General features: G+C 37.7%; 1 protein-coding gene across 1 annotated transcript in view; it reads left to right on the forward strand.

Moving 5' to 3' along the window:
- The window catches only part of LOC110035642 (mediator of RNA polymerase II transcription subunit 23), a 171,109-nt gene that overhangs the window by 95,613 nt on the left and 54,305 nt on the right, over window positions 1-21,191 (forward strand). Inside the window, exons 10-15 of the mRNA XM_020739908.1 lie at window positions 4,176-4,270; window positions 6,493-6,655; window positions 7,337-7,582; window positions 8,353-8,523; window positions 8,613-8,726; window positions 9,129-9,254. Of these exons, the coding sequence (XP_020595567.1) occupies window positions 4,176-4,270; window positions 6,493-6,655; window positions 7,337-7,582; window positions 8,353-8,523; window positions 8,613-8,726; window positions 9,129-9,254 (915 nt within the window). The remainder of the gene's footprint in view (window positions 1-4,175; window positions 4,271-6,492; window positions 6,656-7,336; window positions 7,583-8,352; window positions 8,524-8,612; window positions 8,727-9,128; window positions 9,255-21,191) is intronic.

Below are 21,191 nucleotides of genomic sequence, written 5' to 3' on the forward strand. Positions count from 1 at the left end.
TCATTCCTAGATTTATAGTTGATTCTTGATAAAACTTTCTTCAATCTCTCAATGTAGGATAAAATGAAGAGGACGTCTGCCACAATTCACAAAAATGTGCAAAGCAAATGAGTCTCCCAAGATGAAACCAAGAAATTGCATACATATCGCTTATTATTTACGTATTTACATAAGTAACACTCGCAGCAGTGGGTCGTGGACCGTGGTCAATGGCATGAGCGAAATTTTTGGGAAAGTTTTTAAATCCATATACATGGATACCAAAAAATTCTTTTGTATTTATATATTTATCATCTAAAATTTGTTTTTCTTTTTAATTTGAGGGAACATATTTACATGCATACCACCCAATTTTTATGTATTTACATTTCTAAAATCTAAATTTTTTTTTTATATTTATATTAAACGTATCATTAATTTAATTTTTACGTATTATGTATATATTATATATTTATTATTTATCTATTTCGAGCTAACATGAGTTGAACACGATCAAGCAACATCTTGTTCGTATTTGACTCATTTATAAATCGAGTTAAAAATATTTATTCGTGTTCGACTTGCTTGTCGAACAAACGAATCGAACAATAGCTACTCATCGATCCGAACACAAGCTGTTTGCTAACGACGAGCATTTTTGGCAGCTCTGGGTTGACAACAAATCCAGACATTCAAATCTATAGATACATTTCTTAGTTGCCCCTACTGAGAGAGGTTAAACACGTCAAAAATGGGGCTCCTTTGTGCCATATTTGGTAGATTACCTGTAGTTATTCAGATGTTAGTTCAGTTCAGCAAGGTACCCATCATCAGTGTCGAAACAGAAGGGATGAAACCCAGACTTCAAATTTATCTTAGGAGCTTGGTGGGGAAGGAACTTCTTCAATGGATTTCAGGGCTCTATTAGTGGAGAAGAGGTCTCTCCTGAGTGATTGCTAGTGAAAGTGGTGCAGCTTGCTTCAGACTTTACCCCAGAGTTGATTTTTCCTCATATTTTGGTTTATAAGTTATATTCCACGGAATACGAGAAGTGGAAGAAGGTTTCAAACTTGAGGGCTCAAGAGTTACATTGTGGGAACCTACTTCTATATGCAGCTCCAACTCATGATGAGCCAATAGAGAATGCATATTTATTCTGTCAAGACTTGATTTGGAATGACAACACCTGCATGATCGAACTATCAAAGGATTATAATATCTCTGCCACCTTCAACGTAGCAGACTTAACTCTGTGTTGCAAGAAACCCGAAACTTCGAGTAATGAAGTCGAATTTCTCCCAATCCCAGAAGATTGGCACAGGAGTTTACCATGAAAAAAAAAAAGAAAACACATACCGCAATACTTTAGCTGATACAATCGGCTGAAATATTAATCGAGGGAGACATGCCAAAATAATATATGTTGTATTAGGGTTTGCAAGTCAGTTTTTGGTGCCTTGTTATTAGAACAGTCGTCGACGTCTCTTCTTCCCCTCAAGTGTTTTATCTTACGGTTCCAAGTGATACTTTGGTTGCATCTTGATTTCCAAGTGGCAATTTATCCTTCATCCATCACACCTCGCTGCTCCATGTTGTCCTTCACTACTGCAGCCTCCCCCAATAAAGTAGCTTTTTGTTGTTGTTTTCACTGCAGTCATCCCATTCCAACCTTTCTTGCTCGCTGTCTCTGTCCCGGACAGTCGTCGAGCTTTCCTACACCCCCCTTCTTCCATTTGTTGTTGTCACTGGAAAACAAAAAAACTTGTTGTTTTCCTGTTGACCCCCGGTTGTTCTAGCCTTTCCTACCATTCCTCGCCGCTTCGCTCACCCCCTCATCTGCTACCCTGGTTGTCCAAGCATTCCATCTCACTGCCAACGCGATTCCAACCCCTCCTTTGACTGTCCCAACCACCTACAACTCCATTTCAGTCATCTACCTTCGCTCCCCAACCACTTCGCCGACCTCCACCACCCATGGTATCTTTGTCGTGTTTGTTGTAATTTTCATTTCTAGTGTGTTGATTGCAAACACCTATTTGCTTTCGGTAATAATATATGGTTATCCTATTGTGGTTTGGGTTAACTGCTGTATCAAGGAGGCTGGAAACAGCAGAACAGTAGGTTGGATGATAGTTTTGGGCGGTGGCCGTGGAGGAAGTAGGCGGGAAGCAACATGGGAAGGTTGGGGATGGGTGGAGACCCGACTGTAGTGGGCTGCAGCAAGCTTGGGAAAGGTGGAAGGTGGCTGAAATTGGTGGAACTGCAGGAAACAGCAACAAAAAATTGTTATTCCAGCGGCTGCAGCAGGGGTTGGGTGATGGGGATCCGTTGAAGGTTAGAGGAAGGATAATGACCACCTCAGGAAAGAGATACAAGTGAAGCAATATTCAATCCCTCGGATACAACCCTCGAAGAGAGATAATAAACGTCGACGGCGGTTCTAAACAAGCTTACGCCAAAAACTGAGGATCCAAAGCCTAATACAACATATAGGGAAGGACTAAAAAGGAAGGAAGGATTAAAGGAATTATGCTAGAAATTCAAAAGAAATCGGAAGGGGAGTCACTCGGTTTGATTAGGCTCTATTGGTGTGGCCCGTCTCCCTCGCACTGTAGCAATATCGTGGAAAAGGGAAGGGGTTCTGCATCACATAAATTTGCTCAAACTCTTAAGCCTTTCGTAAACCCTTAATCTAGAAAGGCTTTTTGCTATTCTTGTGGATTTTAGCATAGTTTTCAATCGAGTCAAGCCCTATCAATCAAAAATAATTTTTAATCCTATCATGATTTGGCGGCACCCAATAACTCTCTCTATGAAAAAAGTAATTGTAATATTGATTTTAATGTTATAAAAAAAATTTAAAATCTCAAATTAGGAGAACCAACGAACTTGTATATGCGTATATTAAATCATGATCTGCATGGATCTCGAGGCAATATGTTTTTTGCTCCTATCAAATTTGCTACCATCGGTCGACTTTTTCTCTAACGAAGGATTTTTCTTCCAATGGAGAACTTTTCTTCTGATGGCTAACCTGTCTTCCAACAGAGAATTTTTCACTAACGACCGAGTTTTCCTCTAACAGAAAAATTTTCTTCCAACGACTGACTTTTCTCTCAACATAAAACTTCTCCTTCGACATAAAACACTAGAATAACAAATCCAGCAGATGACGACAAAGATACCAGGACCGAGCACGAAAAACAGCCAGCAGGGAATATCCTTAGCAAATTATATGTTCAAGATTTATTTGACTTATACATTTTCTTGTCCTTATCGCAGTTGTTGCTATCAAGGAGCGAGAAAATTGTGGAACTTAATATGTATACTCAAACATGTTTTGCACGGATCTCGAGGCAATTTATTTTCTGCTCCTGTCAAATTGGCTACCCTCGGCCGACTTTTCCTCCAACAGTGGAATTTTTTTCTCATGAGGAGGACTCAGACTAAGGACTTTTCCCTAATAGAGGACTCAGACGAAGGACTTTTCCCCCAACGAACGACTGACACGAAGGACTTTTCCCCTGAAGGGGTACTCAGATGAAGGACTTCCCCCCTTTGACAGAGGACTCAAACGAGGACTTTTTCCTCCCAGACAGAGGACTCAAACAAAGGACTTTTCTTCCTGATAGAGGACTCGGACAGAGGACTTTCTAACAACTCGCACCAATACAAAAGACTAAAATATTTTGTACAACCCTTGGTAATATTGTAATTTATTTTTGGCCCTCCTGTCATCTATAAATAGAAGGGCCCTTTCCATCTAAAAAGATCTTTTGGCTCCTTCCAATTGTAAGATCTATGTTTTGTGGGATAAAATGGGCCCACGAGCCCGAGAACATATTGATTCTCCCCGAGGGGACAATTCTTACTTCTTTTTCTCTCTCTATTTCCTCGGTTTAACACTCTATTCTTTGGGCACGATCTATCGGACAAATTTGGATTCAACAATATTAATCTTTTTTATAGCACTTAAGAGCATCAATTTTGTCCCATAGGATGTCGCTAATTTATGTGTGCATGTTTAGAGTGATTAAATCTACATAATATAACGTAATAGTTGAAACGATGAAAATCTTAGAATTTTTAAAGATCTAAAGTCTATAATATTTATAGTTTTGTTTCTTGTTATTTATTCTATTTTGAACTGTTTATAATTTACCTTGTATTGTACTAATACGTTTCACCTCTTGCAGAATTTGACTCAGAGATCCCCATCAATTTTGAGCAAGCCTGGCGTTTCCCTTTTGCTCTTAGAAATATTAAACTATAGATTGTTGCCATTGTACAGGTAACCTTGATCCATCATAGTGCCAACTTTTCAAACGTTTGTTTAATATATATTCTCGCATGTTTTTATTTTTGTTTTTAAAAACAAATCAAGTTATTTCTAAAAATACTCAAATAACTTTGAAGTATTTTGAATGTTTTTAAAGATAACTAAACATGTCTTAACATACTAATCATCTTGTTAATAAAATCATTCCTCAATTGTCGGCCCCTTTTTCTGAAGATGCCTGATGACTTCTGGGGAAGTCCTAATTTTTTTTTTTTTTCAGGAAGACCATATTTCATTAAAAGGTACAATAACCACTGAGAAGTGCAATGCAGATCATTTTTCAAAGCCAAACTTTAATGTTGTGTAACTTTCTTATGGTTGCATAAAATATTCATATACCTTATTAAAATGGCCTTTAAAAATTGAATGAACAGTTATCCTTTAGATTAGGTTTGTTTGATATGAAAAGGCACAAGTCAGGAAAAACGTTGATGATCCAATGGTTTCTTGATATGTGAGATCGCTAATTATTTGCAATGTGTCTATATAACATTTATAGTTGATAAAGATACCAAAGTTGGCTCTCGTTGGGATTTTGACTCGATTCAAAATTCAAATTGACTTGGTTGTGATGAGAATAGACCTGAACCCATTTTGTGTCAGTTTCATGTCCACTACTGCTTGCTGAAAATCTAATTGAAGACGCCTGACTTGAAGAATCATGCATACAGTTATTTTGTATATTTTTAGAGAAAGAGTTGCTCTATTTCCAGTTACTCTTGGCAAGTTCACATCTTTCTTGTTTATTCAGATTTTTATCCCAAACCAATTCAAAATGATTTTGAGCTCAGTTTTAATCAATATATTTCAAGCTGGTTTGACCTAACATATATTTGAAATTGCGGTATTGATAACGGTGTTAACTCAAACTACAATAAGCAAACGAATATTATTACTGGAAAAGCGAATAGGCTGATACAATTGACGCATGGAAAATAGAAAACAGTAACATACACCACATAGAAACTATGACTAGGGTGTACCGACGATGATGGTGATGGATTTTGGGGGTTGACAGCACGATGGGGAGGTGGAGCAGGTGGGCGGTGCAATAGGGAAGCGGGGGTTATTTCGTGCCCGGGATGACAAGTGGATAGGTGGGTCGGGCAACGAAAAAACAACGATCCGAAGCGGTGTTGACAGCAGCTAGGCCGCGGGGAGGGGGTTCCGGGTGGTTAGGACAGCGGATATGTGGCAAGGAAGCAGTTCAGGAGGCCTGGGAGAGCGGCTAGTAGACAAGGAAGTGGTTTGGGATGGCTGGAACAGCAGCAAACAGCCAGGAACAACTGTTTAGGGCAGTGGCTGCAATGAGGAAGGCACGATAACAAAGTGGGAGGAAATGAGATACAGCCGGAGCACCACTCGACCCGTAGAAACAACCCTAAAAGGGAAAAAAAGGGATGCCGACGGCTGTCCTGACAGAAACACAATCCAAAACTGAAAACCAAGCCCCTAATACAACAAATATATAGGAAATGACTAGAAAGGAATGAAAGGAAAGGAGGAAACATCCTAAAATTGGAAATGAATTGAAAACGGGGCCGCTCGGTTCGGTTCATTGTTGATCGTGTGAGCCGGCCGCTTGTGCGGTCATGGGATTGTGGTAAGATTACGGAAAGCCACTTCCGTTCCTATAGTAGGATACACCTTTGTCAGACATTTATATATATAACACTCAACAAATCTTATGTGTTTCCATAAAATCACACCTAAATTTTCATATTTATGAGATCAAAAATAGCAATGTTGTCACTTTTTAAAAGTGAAATATACATTTTCATGCACAAGTGCAAGCACCAAAATGCAATCTAAATATGAAAGTATCAGAATGAGATACGTAAATAGATAAGATTTGTGTGCTACGTATGTAAAATTTCCTTTGAAATTTAGCTGAACTTGAAATTTTGAATTTTTGGTTGCTATAATCCCTAAAATATGGTTTTCATTATACTGATAAATCATCCAAATTTTGATTTTGATTCGCTGTCCTCATTTCTTACTCCCTGAAAAAGTTTATCATTTTCCTTATCCTTCTTATTTCTGAATTGCATCTTTAGTTCTCTTTGTTTAACTGCCTTCCTTATTGAATATCCTGTCTACTTCCAATTATTTATACTATCGACCATATTGTGCTCCACACCTTGCTTATTAGTGTTTTCACAATACTTTTCCAGGTACCATGGAAAGAACAAAGCTTTGATGTATGATGTAACAAAGATAATATCAATGATAAAGGGTAAACGTGGAGAACACCGACTGTTCAGATTGGCTGAGAACCTATGCATGAATTTGATCCTTTCAATAAGGGATTTTTTCCTTGTGAAGAAAGAGTTAAAAGTGAGAAAACTAATCATCATGTGTTTTTTTTTTTTTTTTTTTTTTTTTTTTTTTTTTTTGTTAAAGAGCTTTATTCATTCATTCATAGTTTGTTGTTATAACTCTAGGAGCTGTTTGGGGTCAATTTATTTTTTATTTTTTATTTTTGTTTTTTATTTTGTTTTGTTTATGTTCTGATTTGATGGCATATTTGATTAAGATATGATTGTTTTTTAAAAACACTTAAAAATTATTTTGAGTCTTTCAAAAGTATGTTAATTTTTCTTTTAGAAACAAAAATAAAAGAAAATTGGAAGATTTACATACATACCACTCAATTGTTATGTATGTACATATCTAACACCTAAAATTCAACTTTTACACACATGCCACCCCCCTATGCGTGAAAAGGTTCATTTCACTTTTTAAAAGTAAAAATGGTGGTATTTTTTAAGTAATACGAAATATTTGTGGTATAAATGTAAAAATTAAAGTTAGGTGTTAGATATGTAACTGCATAAGAATTGGATGGTACATATGTATATGTCCCAAAAAAATAAAATTTAAAAACACATTAAACAACTATGTTTTTAAAACAAGAGAAAAAAAAAATAAAAACAACAATAAAAAATTAATTTGATCCCTAAAATGTCCTTAAATTATGAACAAAAGGCTCATTGTAATAAAGGCTTGCTATTTCAGGGACCTACTGAATTTACTGAGACACTTAATCGGATGACAATTATTAGCCTTGCTATCACTATCAAGACACGTGGTATTGCTGAGGTTGAGCATATGCTTTATCTTCAACCCTTGTTGGAGCAAATAATGGCTACCAGTCAGCACACATGGTCAGAAAAGACTTTAAGATACTTCCCTCCACTTATAAGAGACTCCTTAATTGGCAGAATGGATAAGAGGGGCCAGGCTATTCAGGCGTGGCAGCAGGTTTGTTTTGTTTCAACTATCAACTTCTTGTTTGTTGCATTTTGCATTCTATTTCAAAATATCAGAAAAGGAGTGCAAAACTATGCAACTATGCATGAACAAAGTGAGACTATTTTCCCTACTGAGAAAAAAAAAATAGCATATGGCACGTGTGCATGCTTTAACAAAAGATTATCCTATAAGGCAAGTCATACAAAAAAGTGAGCTGCTTTGTTGTGCTCTCTGATTACAAAATGAAACAATATATGGACTGTCCTGTAGTCAGGGGTTCCACGTGCTTTCAGCCTGACACCGTCTGACGAAGTCAATTACATATTTGTTGTCCCCTTCAATTATGATCACTTTCATCTCAAGCATCCAAGGGTTTGAATTTTCTTGCTATATAAAGACAATTTTGGTTTTTGTAAGAGCCTCAAGAACTGTAGCCACCATAATTGTGGTGGTTCATAATATCCTTCGTGCTTTTTGGCGTTGTGGACTCTGGAACACTGGAAGACAACCTTGCAATCTTTGTGAGCTTGGGCAGGATTGGAGCTTGACTATTCTCCTCCCAATTGCTGAATAAGGGGATATTAAAACTGCAGCTCCTTAGCTCACCACCCAACCCCAGTGACAAACTGCGAACAGCCTCAAAAGTTTTCTAGGAACAGTTTAATTTTGAAATGAAAATATTATCAATCTGTTACTGCTTCATTTTAATGTACTGTTGTTGATCATGTGCTGATACACTGCATTTTTTAGATCCTGTATTTAATTTTCTCTTTCGCCAGGCGGAAACCACAGTGATTAACCAGTGCACTCAGCTTCTTTCTCCATCAGCTGATCCAACTTATTCTCTGACATATCTTAGTCATAGCTTTCCTCAACATCGTCAGTATCTTTGTGCGGGTGCTTGGGTGCTTATGAACGGACTCCCTGAGAGCATCAGTAGTGCAAACCTTGTATAGTCCTTATCTTTCTGCATTGAATTTTGTACAACTCCAATCTTCATATGACTTCTACAAACTTATAATGTTGGAGCTGAGTGCAGGCACGTGTCTTAAGGGAATTTTCTCCTGAAGAAGTGACATCAAACATATACACGATGGTAGATGTACTTCTGCACCATATTCAGTTGGAGCTACAGAGGGGACATACAGCCCAGGTCATGCCCCTCACCCCCTTGCCCTATAGACCTCAATCTTCTCAATTGTTTTTTCATGTTTGATATAAATTTACATACGTAGCACACAATTCTTGTGTATTTATATTGTACACCTAAACTTTCATATTTACACATATTGCACTTTGGTGCTTTATGCATGAAAAGGTGTATTTTACTTTTAAAAAGCTGTGATAGTGTTATTTTTATGTGATATTAAAGCTTTGAGTCTCATGTGCGTAAATATTAAAGTTTAGATGTGAGGTATGTAAATGTATACAAATTGTGTGCTATGTTTGTAAATTCCCCCTAATTATTTTGGTAAAGTGGAATCAACATGTGTGCTATGTATTTTCGTTTGATTAATTTTGACCCTGGGTTTTTATTTGTTTTTTATATTAGCAGGACCTTCTATCTAAAGCAATATCAGGCATTGCTTTTTTCATTTGGACGCATGAGCTGCTTCCACTTGATATTTTGCTACTAGCTCTGATAGACAGGGATGATGATCCTTATGCATTGCGCATTGTGGTATGAAAACTTTCTTATTTCTGCATTGTTTTTTAATCTTAATATAACTTTAGGTTTACTGAAGAACAACAAGCTAAGAGCTTGTTTGGGATCAATTTTGTCTTTTTATTTCATTTTTTCTTTTATTTCTAAAAGCATATTTCTTTATTGTGATTTAACATTTTTTTTTGTCTAAAAATAAATTTATTTGTTCCTGAAAACACTCAATTTTTTTTTTTTTGTTTTGAATGTTTTAAAAAACAATTATATTTTAATCAAACATGTCAAACATGTTTTATTTCAAATCAAAACATAAATAAAATAAAAAATAAAAAATATAAAATGTAACACAAAAGTGATCCCAAATTGATGTGACATGCGATCGGAACACAAAAGGGAGGGAAGAATGTGGAATCCTATTCAAGTCGTAGGATTTTTGTGAGGGCTTGATTTGGGGGGGGGGGGGGGGGGCTTTGAAAAGGGGTTGTTGGTTCATAAACATGCGATGGAACCTCCTCGCTACTCATATCTTGTCGTTTTCTAGTTTTTCTTGTTGTTTTCAGCCGAGGTAGCCACTGAACATTGCTTATTCCCCTTCAAATGTCGTCGACCGTCCATATTAACATTCCCTTGCTAGTCTACAATCATTTTCTTGCTAAATCCATTTGTTGACTGCTTTTAGGATCTCTAGAATAGAATCATCTAGTATCAGAGTGACAAACACTAAATTTTTTTAATGTTTTGCCTTTTTTGTCCTAAACCAAAATTCTTAATAATGTTGCATATTATCTCCCGCATCATCCAACTAGTTCTAAACCTAAATTTTTAAAATCTAACATTTCTACCTTCACTAAAAATCTACCCTGACACCTACCAGTAAAACCTAAGCCCCCGATCAACTATTAATTTGCATTCCTACATCCACTGAAAGTTTGATCGGGAGACGAGGACACAATGTGGTCTCCTAAAATTCTAATCGCTCCCCAGAACTCTGCTTTTATTTTGATTTTGTTTGTTATCAAATTTTTAGAAGGCAAATTATAATGTTGATAAGACACTATTCAGAGATTTTACCCTCTTTTTGTGAGGATTTTTTTGATTTGGGGTTCAAGATTTCCCATATACGCAATCTCATATGGTTAATTACCCCTCCCAATAGTGAGAGCACACTTTTGATTAAGGTTGATCATTAAGAATTGAATATTTGGATTTAAGTTTTAAAATTTATCCTTTGGAACTTAAAACAGATGATGGGGAAAAACAATGATGAAACCCGATTAAGATCGTATGGTTGTCATCTCGGATCGTCGTGGTCCCTGATACTTGACTGATGGATTCTTGTAAGCAATCATGAGTTATGCCTTCCAAGGGACCTTTATAAATCTGGGGTGAATGTTTGTCTAATGAGACAAATTTAAGTCTAACTTAGCTATCATAAGATTTTATGTCAATCAATTGTACCTTTATGACTCATAACTGAAATGGTTGTAGCCCTGTCTGTAATATAATGGTATGAATTAGCGGCAACCACCTGGTCAAAGGACTGGCCGTAACCGCTACTTTGTGGTGACATTTGGTGGCAAAATCACGCGGACAGAGAACTCAAGCCTCATCCTTACTGGCATGAGATTGTTTTGATTCTGAATATAGGGATACACTTGATATGATATTCACTCTTTTGTGAGCTAAAGTCAATCTAATGTTTGTCACTTTCGACAAACTATTACAGAAGGTGGATTGATTTTAACTATTAGCTTTCTAGTGATTATATTTACTTGAATATTGATTTGAAACTTACATTTAATGTTGATTTGAATTTAACCCTGCTGGTTGAGATTTTTAGTAAGCACTACCATTATCGTGAAAAGTTCATTGGGAACATTTATATTTAAAGGAACATTTAATTTTTTTAGTCTAGACTTTTAGGATAGAAGTCTTGTCAACTTTTATCCTTATAAGGAGGACCCTATTATGTGATTTGGACTTAGAAATTCTTATTTTAAGATTTGAACATTTATTTTGAAATTACTAGATTTATCAACTCCATTCCTTGCAAGGAGGAAGATTAGACTAATTGGGTAAAACTTACAACTCTATCTTATAGACAAGGTGTCCTGATTAGCCTGCGCAACATTCTCGAACCTAGTATTTGAGCATTCAATATATTAGTTAGAGCACATGCGGGTATAAATTTTTTGAAGATTGCACATATTTCATTATTGTATCCTTATCAAGCATTTGTATGACTTTTCAAGCACATATATTTTTAATCATCCAATGTTCTATGTTCTTCAAAATATAATAGCACATTTGACATATTCAGAAGATATAATTGCACTCATTAGAAAGTATTTGCATGCTTTAAATATATTGTACCAAGAAATCATTTTGAAAGACACATATAAGACTTGAGATTTTATAAATTTACCTTATTTGAATTAATATATCGATGCATGAAAATTTTCACTTTTAAGCTTTTTAAATATTGTCTTCTATTCGCTTGCAAATATGTTGTGAATCTGATAGTGAAATTAAAATATTTTTCATTTTAGCATTTAAAAATAACATTTATGTCTTAAACTTTGCCCCAATTTATGATATTTGACATTTAAATCGAGATCAGACCCTAAATCATAGAATTAGGTATTCAATTTAAGTTTGACCCCAATTTATGATATGTCATATTTATGTCACTTTTGAGATCCCCCAATTTATGTTTTTGAATAGGTTAAATAAAGATTCATTTTCATTAGGACATATATTTTTATTTGATCACCTACAAATATGAAAGAATTTGAAGTCAAACAGAAGCCCAATCACATTAGTTGGCGGTTTATCAAATCCTAAACCCTATAGAAATTTTATGTGCATTTAGTCGTTGTTGTGAAATGACTTCGATTTAAAATCCATGTGATCTTTTTGTATTTTGCAATCTCTATTTTTATGTCGTTTTAAAGTCCAAATAGTCCAAAATTTTAAATTATTTTGCAAGTCCAAATCACCCAAAAATTTGGCAGCGCGGATGTATCTTCAAAGACTCGCTAGTCAATATCGTGAGACCCTTGAATGGGCTTTTGATATACCTGCAAAAATGATCAAATTGTAAACTAGCATTCCCTGAGCGATATTTTACTTTCTCCAAATAGTACTTAATTCCTAAGGCTAGATACCTGCGTTTTCCAAGGACGGATACCCGCGTTTTCCAGGGATGGATATAAGGAAACATTGATTTTGTTAAAACTAATCCAAATGAGTTTGCAATTTTTTCTAAATGGTACTTAATTCCCAACGGCAGGTACTCGAGCTTCCTCAAGCGGTCATTTTAAATTTTGCTCTATCTACCCATATTATTATACCTTTTCAAGCTTGGCTGTGTTGACTGCGATGAAACTGTGAAAATGATGGAATATATCTTTGTCAGTCTGGGTTTTCAGTCAATTCTTAACCATTGTTGGCTCAGAAAGAAGAAGCATAAAAAGTTTCAACAAGCTGTGATACCAATATTCATCTAAATACCAGAGGCCCACACAAAAGACTAGGAACATGAAGAATGGCTCCATGCATTGTTCGTTCATTAACTTCTGAATGTTGGCTGTGGATATTCAAACACATTTCTCCCCCTTTTATCAGTAGCAGTAGCAACTTTAGCTTATGTCCCGTGTCCAGTGCTATTAAAATAATAACCAAACTGGTCCTTTGTTGGATAAGGGAGCTTGCAGAAAGTTACCTTCTGATCAGAAAAACAGAACGTTGCTTTCTAAAATTAAAATATATTTCCTCAAGTTTACTGGTTGAAGGCCCCACAACAGTTATTTGGAAATGAAGAGGAATGATTTTTTTAGCACTAGAAAACTTAGCACGAATAACTATGCAACATCTGCATAGTGTATATAACCTTTCTAAACTGGACGAAGCATTTGAACTCGACTAGCCACGCTGTGAAAAGCAGGACAAGGATGTGAAAAGCAACAGAACCACCAGCATTGATCAGAGCATCAGCGAAATCAAGGCTGGTAACCGCCAGAGAAAGCCATATGCTATTAATGATAGCAAAGGTCCACACTTAAAAAGTGCCAGGCACTATGCCGATTCTTCAGCAGAGCGACTACTTTAATAACCTTGCCCCCGACATGGAATCTCACCATCTTTCTTTGCTGACTTCCGAAACTGAATTTTATTTTTTCTGAAAAGTCATGTCCCCTTGGAGCAGATGGATGGAAGTCTAGAAAGGAAGAACACGCTTTCATGTATAATAAAGGAACAAAATGTAGCGAGTTGAAAGTCAATGAAATGAGTGATTAGAAACTTCCAACAAGAATCGAGGGAAGCCATGGGTGGTGACGGCGGTTGATTTGATCGCCAAAGATCAAGACGTGACCGTGGAAGAGAGGCTCGAGGGTGAGATGGCAAAGCTAAAGTAGGTTTTGGAACAATACCAAACTTCTGATTTTAATTATTGCAGATGCGGAGCGGAATAAGAGAAAAATGTGAGTTCGGATGTTTTTGTATGCCACGTTTCCACATTTGCTTTTCTTGCTAGCACTAATCTTGATTGTATCTGGATGGGTTCGGGCAAGAGAGGGGTTTTCCAACAAGATAAAGGGGGGAGGGGGGTTACTCTAGCAATTCGCAAATGGGAGAGGGCTTCCTTCGGTTTTGTGCGAACAAGAGAAGGTGAAGGGAGGCTGCTCAACTCAATTCCTATTGCAAAATCGAAAGCGGAGGAGAGACGTGCGAGCTGGAAATGAGAAGAGAGGTTTCAGTTTGCCTTTCGTGCCGCTACTGTAGCGAGACTAGTGAACCAAGGAAAACGAGAGAGTGGGAGGGTTGTGGCTGCTTGTGCAAATGAGAGAAAAGTGGAAAGTTTTAGAGACTTTGTTTGTCACACTCTCACTATTGCTTTCCTCGTTGCCTCGAGTCATGAATGTATCACAAGGGTTTCGGTCATGATGGGAAAGGTGATAGCGAGGGGTTTTTTACAGCATTTTGTGTTGTTCAATTAAATAAATAAAGGGGCTTTGTCTGTTTGTAATTGAGGAGGGAGTGGGAATGGTTATCACGCTCATGTGGACTCCAATAGTCAGGGGCATGTAGGGCCTCTTTTCAACTTAATTAACTGTATATATGATTTTTTTCACAGTCAACACGCCATACTGCCAAGTAGAAACCCTCTACGAGGTATCTAACAACTTACTATGAAAGATATGCAGTGGGAAATCCTCCAACTGCAATAGGGTCCTATAGCCTTTGAGACGAGTAATTCGGTGAGATCACCCATAGCCACAACAGTGACTTGCCACATTGGGAAGAGAAAGTAAATCGTTTCTGAATCCCTCCTTTAAAATGCTCTGATTTCTCCCGAGTATTCCCTTTTGTGGCATTGGTCTTCAATCCGCTCTACTTATTTATTATTTTCTTTTACAGCTTTGTATTTTCCAATTTAAGCATCTGAGCCTAGACAAAAAGAAACATCTCATAATTGTAATCCCTCGTATAGGACTCCTTAGTGCAGGTCTATGGCACCTGTGGCTTTGTCCTCTGTCATCTAGGCGTCATAACAGGCAAAGGAGCTTCCAGTTCTTGTGAGGGGTCGTCGGGCAGCCATGTTTAGCCCATTGTGAGTCTATTTCATCTCATTCGCTTCCCGAGTTGTCTAATCACTTGTACATTGCATATATAACCACAAATATTATGAAAAACATAAAAATTCATAAAGATAAAAATATCATAAAAATAACATGTATATTTGATATCATCAAATACCTTCAAACTTAAACATTACTTGTCATCAAGTAATTTAATACTTAAAGTTGGAATCTTTGATAATTAATGGTAGATTTAAGTTTAGAATCTCAAGTTTTCTTAATAATATTGGTAATTAATTCATCGAGCATGCATTAATCTCTTCCCAAGATTAATTTTTTTTAGAAACCCTAATATTCCCACATAACATGTATTACACTTTTTCTATATAATTACTCCTAAATCACTTATAATTGGTTGACTAAAATAAGATTATTTCTTAAATATATACAATTCAATTTGACTAATCATTCGAATAATATCAATTTAGTTATGATCTCTTAAAAATTAGTATTTTGAATTTAAGTAGGCTCTTGAGTTTCTAATTTTTAGAAAGAGGGTTGGTATCAATTTTAAAATTTAAGCTTAATTTCAAGCATCTTCTCTAAAGCTCCTAATATTTGTGTGTGTGTGTGTGTGTGTGTGTGTGTGTGTGTGTGTGTGTGTGTGTATATATATAATCGAGCTAGGGCTCTCGTGGCGCGTCTTAGGGTTCGACCGAAGGAAGAAGTCTCCGCCTCCGCCGCTAGCCTACCGTGTCGGCAGAGGATCGTTTCGTTTTCGGCGATCGTCGACAACGACGTGAGCTTCTGCGTCGATCGTCGACCTCGTCGAGTTGCAATTCGCGGCTTCTGCATAGGCGTCCAGCTCCGCTGTCTGCGCCAATGCTTCTTCGGCCCGATCTTCTGCTTTGTTTCTGCGCCTTTCTTTCCAGTCCGACGCAAATTTCTCACTGCAGGTGACAGCTGGTTGTTCTGATGACACTTCCTTCTTTTACTGAACCGGCAAAAGCTTTCTTTGCCCACGTGGTGGGAAACACTCAGGTGGAGTCCGTGGTGATATTCTCCTCAAATTTTAAAGAATGTCGCAATGGCACAGATAATTGTCCTTTTGTTAAGAAGGGAAGTAGAAAAAGTGGGAAAACAGTAATTTTTTTCTCTAACTCAGAAATTGCTAACATGACAGAAAAATTTAAGTTTGCTATCATTAAAAAATTTTATTTGGGACACCCACCTATTGAGGTTATCAGAAAGAGCGTGGATGATCTTAAGCTAGTAGGCAAGTGGAAGGTGGGACTTATGGATGGGAGCATGTGTTGATCCAACTAACAATGTTGAAGACTACACTAGAATTTTCTCCAAAGAAATATCTTAATATCGCAGGAAAAGCTATAAAGTTACTCAAGTGGTCTCTTGATTTCGACCCAAATCATGAAACTCCCACTGTATCGGTATGGTTTAGTTTACATGGTCTCAAGATGCATTTTTTTCACCATCAGGTTCTCTACTCTATTGAGGCCATCCTATGTGATCCTTTGACGCTAGATCTGCCTACTTTCAACTTAACCAGACCCTCGGTGTCCAGAATACTTGTGAAAAGGGATATTACTTTACCGTATGTTACTGAAGTCTGGTTGGGCACAACCACAATGGATATTGGCAACAAATCGTCTTGGAACACAGACACCCATATTGTACCCACTGTAAGATGTTTGGTCATATCCTTGATAAATGATACAAGCTTCATCCTAATTTGAAAACTAAGGTTCAAATGAATAAGGATGGGTCTAACCCCACTGCTTTGGACATTTTAGTTCCACCTGGGAGGATACTACCAGACAGGTGGTGTCCGTTGCCCCTGAGGACCCCCCTCATGACACTGCTGTTACTGTTACTGTGAGGGATGTGATGTTGACACCTTCAAACCCCATAGGAAATAATACTGATGGATTATTATCTACAAATGAAAGTGTTCAGACTGATAAGCAGGAGAGCCTCGCAGCTCCACTTCTTCAGGAAGTATCCAGTGTAGAGGCAACTCATACTTCACATATACTAGAACTTATTGGCTAGAAAGCCAGTACAACATGTAGTTGCTTCTAACGTTCAATAATCTGCACAGCTCAAGTAGCTCTACCACCCCATCAGATGAGCCAATTTTCAGAAGAGGAATAACAGGTCTATTTCAGGAGGAAGAAGAAGAATGGAGGCAGACTCTAGCTCAGGAACATATTGGATGATACATTGGTTACTTCTGGCAATGACAATCATCTTACCATCTTACTATCTTGCTCGCTTGCTCTTTTCCTAGAACTAGAGGCAGAGGCAAGATCAAATTGGGTCGCTCTCTAGCCACCTGATACTATGTATTTTGACACTTATAGGTTTTTTATATAAGTATTTAATTTATTTTTCTGTTTTTTCTAGTTTGGAACCATTTGTGGTTTTTTTTTGGCAGGGAGCCATGTTTAGGTCCTCCCACATTTTGTATCTGTATCTTTCTTTCTACTTTATATATTAGCCTCTTTGGGCTTTCAAATATATATATATATATATATATATGTATATATAGATGTTGGCTGCGGTCGAGAGCTCAAGCTCTGTTAGGGTTTACAATGGAGATTTCCTTTGCATTTGATTATATCGCTCAAAAGAGAGGGGCTCGCAACTCATTTCATCGACTCTCACTTCCGTCTACATCTGCGTCGGCATCGTTGGTCGCAGATTTTGCGTCGGCATGCATCTGGTGTCTGCGTCGTTTTAACGCTGCAATCCATGCTTCTGCGCCCGACGTTTTTTTCCTTCTGTTTCGACCTTCTGCTTCGACGTTTCTTCTTTTCAACCTTCTGCGCTCGTGCTTCTCTCCGGCCCGACACCATGCTTCCCGACACAGTGTCGTTTTGTCTGCTTCTCACTACAGGTGATCGTCGGCGCCTTCCCTTGCTCTGATGGCTCTTCCTTCTTCTTTTGCTGAACAGGCAAATGCCTCCTGTGGGTAACCCTCAGGTGAAGTCTGCGGTGGTATTCCCCTTAAGCTATAAGGATTGTCGCGATGATATAGATGATTGTCCTTTTGTTAAGAAGGGAAGTAAAAAAGGTGAAAAAGCAATAATTTTTTCTCTAACTCAGAAATTTCTACCCTTACAGAAAAATTCAAGTTTGCTCTTATTGAAAAATTTCAGTGGGAGCACCCACCTATAGATGCTATCAGAAAGAGTGCTGATGATCTTAAGCTAGAAGACAAGTAGAAAGTGACACCACTCACGGATGGGAGACGTGTGTTGATTTAACTAATAGTGGTTGAAGACTACACCCGAGTTTTCTTTAAGAAATATATGTCGCAGGTAAATCAATGAAGTTACTCAAATGGTCTCCTGATTTCGACCCAAATTATGAAACTCCCACTGTACCAGTATGGTTTAGTAGTATGGTTTAGTCTACTACCTGGTCTCAAGTTGCATTTTTTTCACCATCAGATTCTCTACTCTAGTGGGGTCATTCTTGGGGATTCTTTAAAGCTAGATTTGCCTACTTTCAACCTAACTAGATTTTCGGTGGCCAGAATACATGTGGTAAGGGATATTACTTTACCTGATGTTCCTGAAGTCTAGTTGGGCACAACCCATAATGAATATTAGCAACAAATCATTATGAAACACAGACTCTCATATTGTACCCACTATAAGATGTTTGGACATATCCTTGATAAATGTCATAAGTTTTATCCTGATTTGAAAGCTAAGGTGCTAAGGTTCAAGTGAATAAGTTCAAGTGAATAAGGATGGGTCTAACCCTACTGCCTGGACATTTTAGTTCTAACTGGGGAGGATACTGTTGCCCCTGTGCCCCCGTGCCCCTCTTGACACTGTTGTTATTGTTACTGTGAGTGATGTGATGTTGACACCTTCAAACCCCATAGAAAACAATACTGATAGACTATTACCTACAAAGGACAAGGACAATGTTCAGATTGATAATGATAATTAGGAGAACCTCGTAGCTCCCCCTCTTCAGAAAGTATTCGGTGTGGAGGCAACACATACTTCACGGATATTAGAACATATTGTGGGTACTACCGTTGGTAATCATTCAGCTTCAGCTCTACCACCTCATTAGACTGATTCTTCGGATGAGGAATGACAGGTTTACACTTCCAAGAGGAAGAAGAAGATGGAGATTTACTTGAGCTCGGGAGTCTTATGGATGATACTTTGGTTACATCGGGTAATGGTACGCACCTTAGCAATTTGCTAACTGGGTCCCTTCCGAGAACTAGAGTCATAGGCAGAACAAGATTGGGATGACCCTCATTTTTTCAATGTCCGAGTGGTTTTGGGTTTTTTTTTTTTTATATGTACCCATTTTTAATTTTTTTTGGGTGTGTTGCATCGTGTGGGTTGGGTGTCTATTTTTAGGCCCACCCACACAACTTATTTGTATCTTCTCTCTTTAATATATTAGTCATTGGGCTTTTTAATATATATATATATATATATTTTTTTTTTTTTTTTTTATTTATTATTATTATTAAAAAGAAATAATGATACATATAGATTATGCGGAAGGGCCCAAGCATGACACCCTTCCCCCACGATAACCACCACATACAAAATGTTCAAAAAAGAGAATACAGAAACTTATATGAGAGACATAAAGAAAAAAAAAACAAAAAAACCAAAATTCGTAGTATCAGGTAGCTAGAAAGCGAACCAGTTTCGCTTTGTCTTTGCCCGTAGTTCTAGGAATGGAGCCAGCTAATAAATTTGTAAGATGAGTGTCATTGCCAGTAGTGACTAAAGTATCGTCCAATAACTTTTCGAGCTCGAGTCGGCCTTCAGTCTTCTTCTTTCTGGAATAGACTTGTCATTCCTCATCCAAAGATTGACTCGTCTGATCAATGGATTGGTCTAAAGTGTGTCGGACATTTATAGGATGTTGAACATTAGAAAAAAACTGATTGTTGTACTAGCTAATCTTTTATTGGATCAAAGAAGCACTCTCATGTGTCTTTGCATGTAAGTGAGTCTTCTTTAATAACAGTGAGTGATATAAACACTTTTGGATCTGTACCCTGTAGTATGATGTTTTTCATCAGGAACTGCGATGTTGGGTAAATGATCGGTTTGCACCTTCTCAGCAGGGATGGTAGGTGGCTGATCTTTAGCGATATCCAAAGCCTGTCCTGTGGTAGCTTTCTCTCCAGATGGAACAGATATGTCCAGAGTAGTGGGATTGGATCCATCCTTATTCACTTGATCTTTAGAAAGGTTCCAATTCATACCTCATCCGGAGCTGGTTGAGTGATATGCCTCTCAACTAACACACAAGCCACAGAGGGTCTGGTGACAGCAAGCGTAGGACTATCAACCTTGAGAGGCTTACTGTAAGTAGTTGCTGAGAAGTAGAGAATTTCCATGTTGAACAGATGTAATTTTAACCACGGAAACTTTATCCAAACAGGAATGATAGGGAACTCCGCTTCAGGGGACTCCGCTTTTGGATCAGGGGACTCCGCTTTTGGATCAAAATTGACAGTCCATTTCAGAATTTTCATAAAACGGTTGACAATTTTGATAACTTTTTGAGAAAATATACTAGTGTAATCGACATCATGAGATAGTTGAATAATTATATGTCGATCGTCAAGTAATCCAATATTCCAACTACCAAATAGCTTCATAGCTTCAAAATCTTTTCTAATGATCTCAAGTTTTGGGTTTCTATAAAGGAATTTTTCCAATAGAGCAAAACGCCAAGAAGATGCGAGAGTACTGGTTTCAATTTCAGTGAGAATAAGAGCAAGCTTCCCGTTTTTTTTACCAAGTTTTTTAATAAAGGTGTGATCCCCGCTACTTTCAAGAGCCTCGTGGAAGGATTGTGGAACATTGCAAGACCTGCCAATATGGAAACCAGGCTCCGAACCCGCGGACACAGCACTTGCATAACTCCGCTCCATCCGAGTGCATCAGACGGCGTAGCCGAACAAATCATTGTGCAGTGCGAAGGAGGAAACCGAGTTGTTCGCAGAGAAGAAGAAAGTAGCGGCAGAAACAAAATTGCGGGAGGTGTTGTCAAGCAGAATAGTCGCGGCGTAGCTGTCGAACGGAAGTCGCAAGCACGACGACGACGCACGGCGCAACCAACGCTAGGTCGCGAAGCTCTGCCAGACACGACGATCGCACGACGCAACCCGACAACGCGAGCTCTTCAGCCAGAAGAAGCCGACGACGAAATTGAAGCGGTGGAAATTAGAGTACGACGCGATAATCACACATAGCAGAGCAGAGACGGAGGTAACAGGATGAGAGATATATATATATATATATATATATATATAATAAAAAAGAGAGAGAGGATAGGGAGAGAGAAAGAGGGA

Source organism: Phalaenopsis equestris, unplaced genomic scaffold (genome assembly GCF_001263595.1).
Source record: "Phalaenopsis equestris unplaced genomic scaffold, ASM126359v1 Scaffold198732, whole genome shotgun sequence".
Taxonomy (NCBI): Eukaryota; Viridiplantae; Streptophyta; class Magnoliopsida; order Asparagales; family Orchidaceae; genus Phalaenopsis; species Phalaenopsis equestris.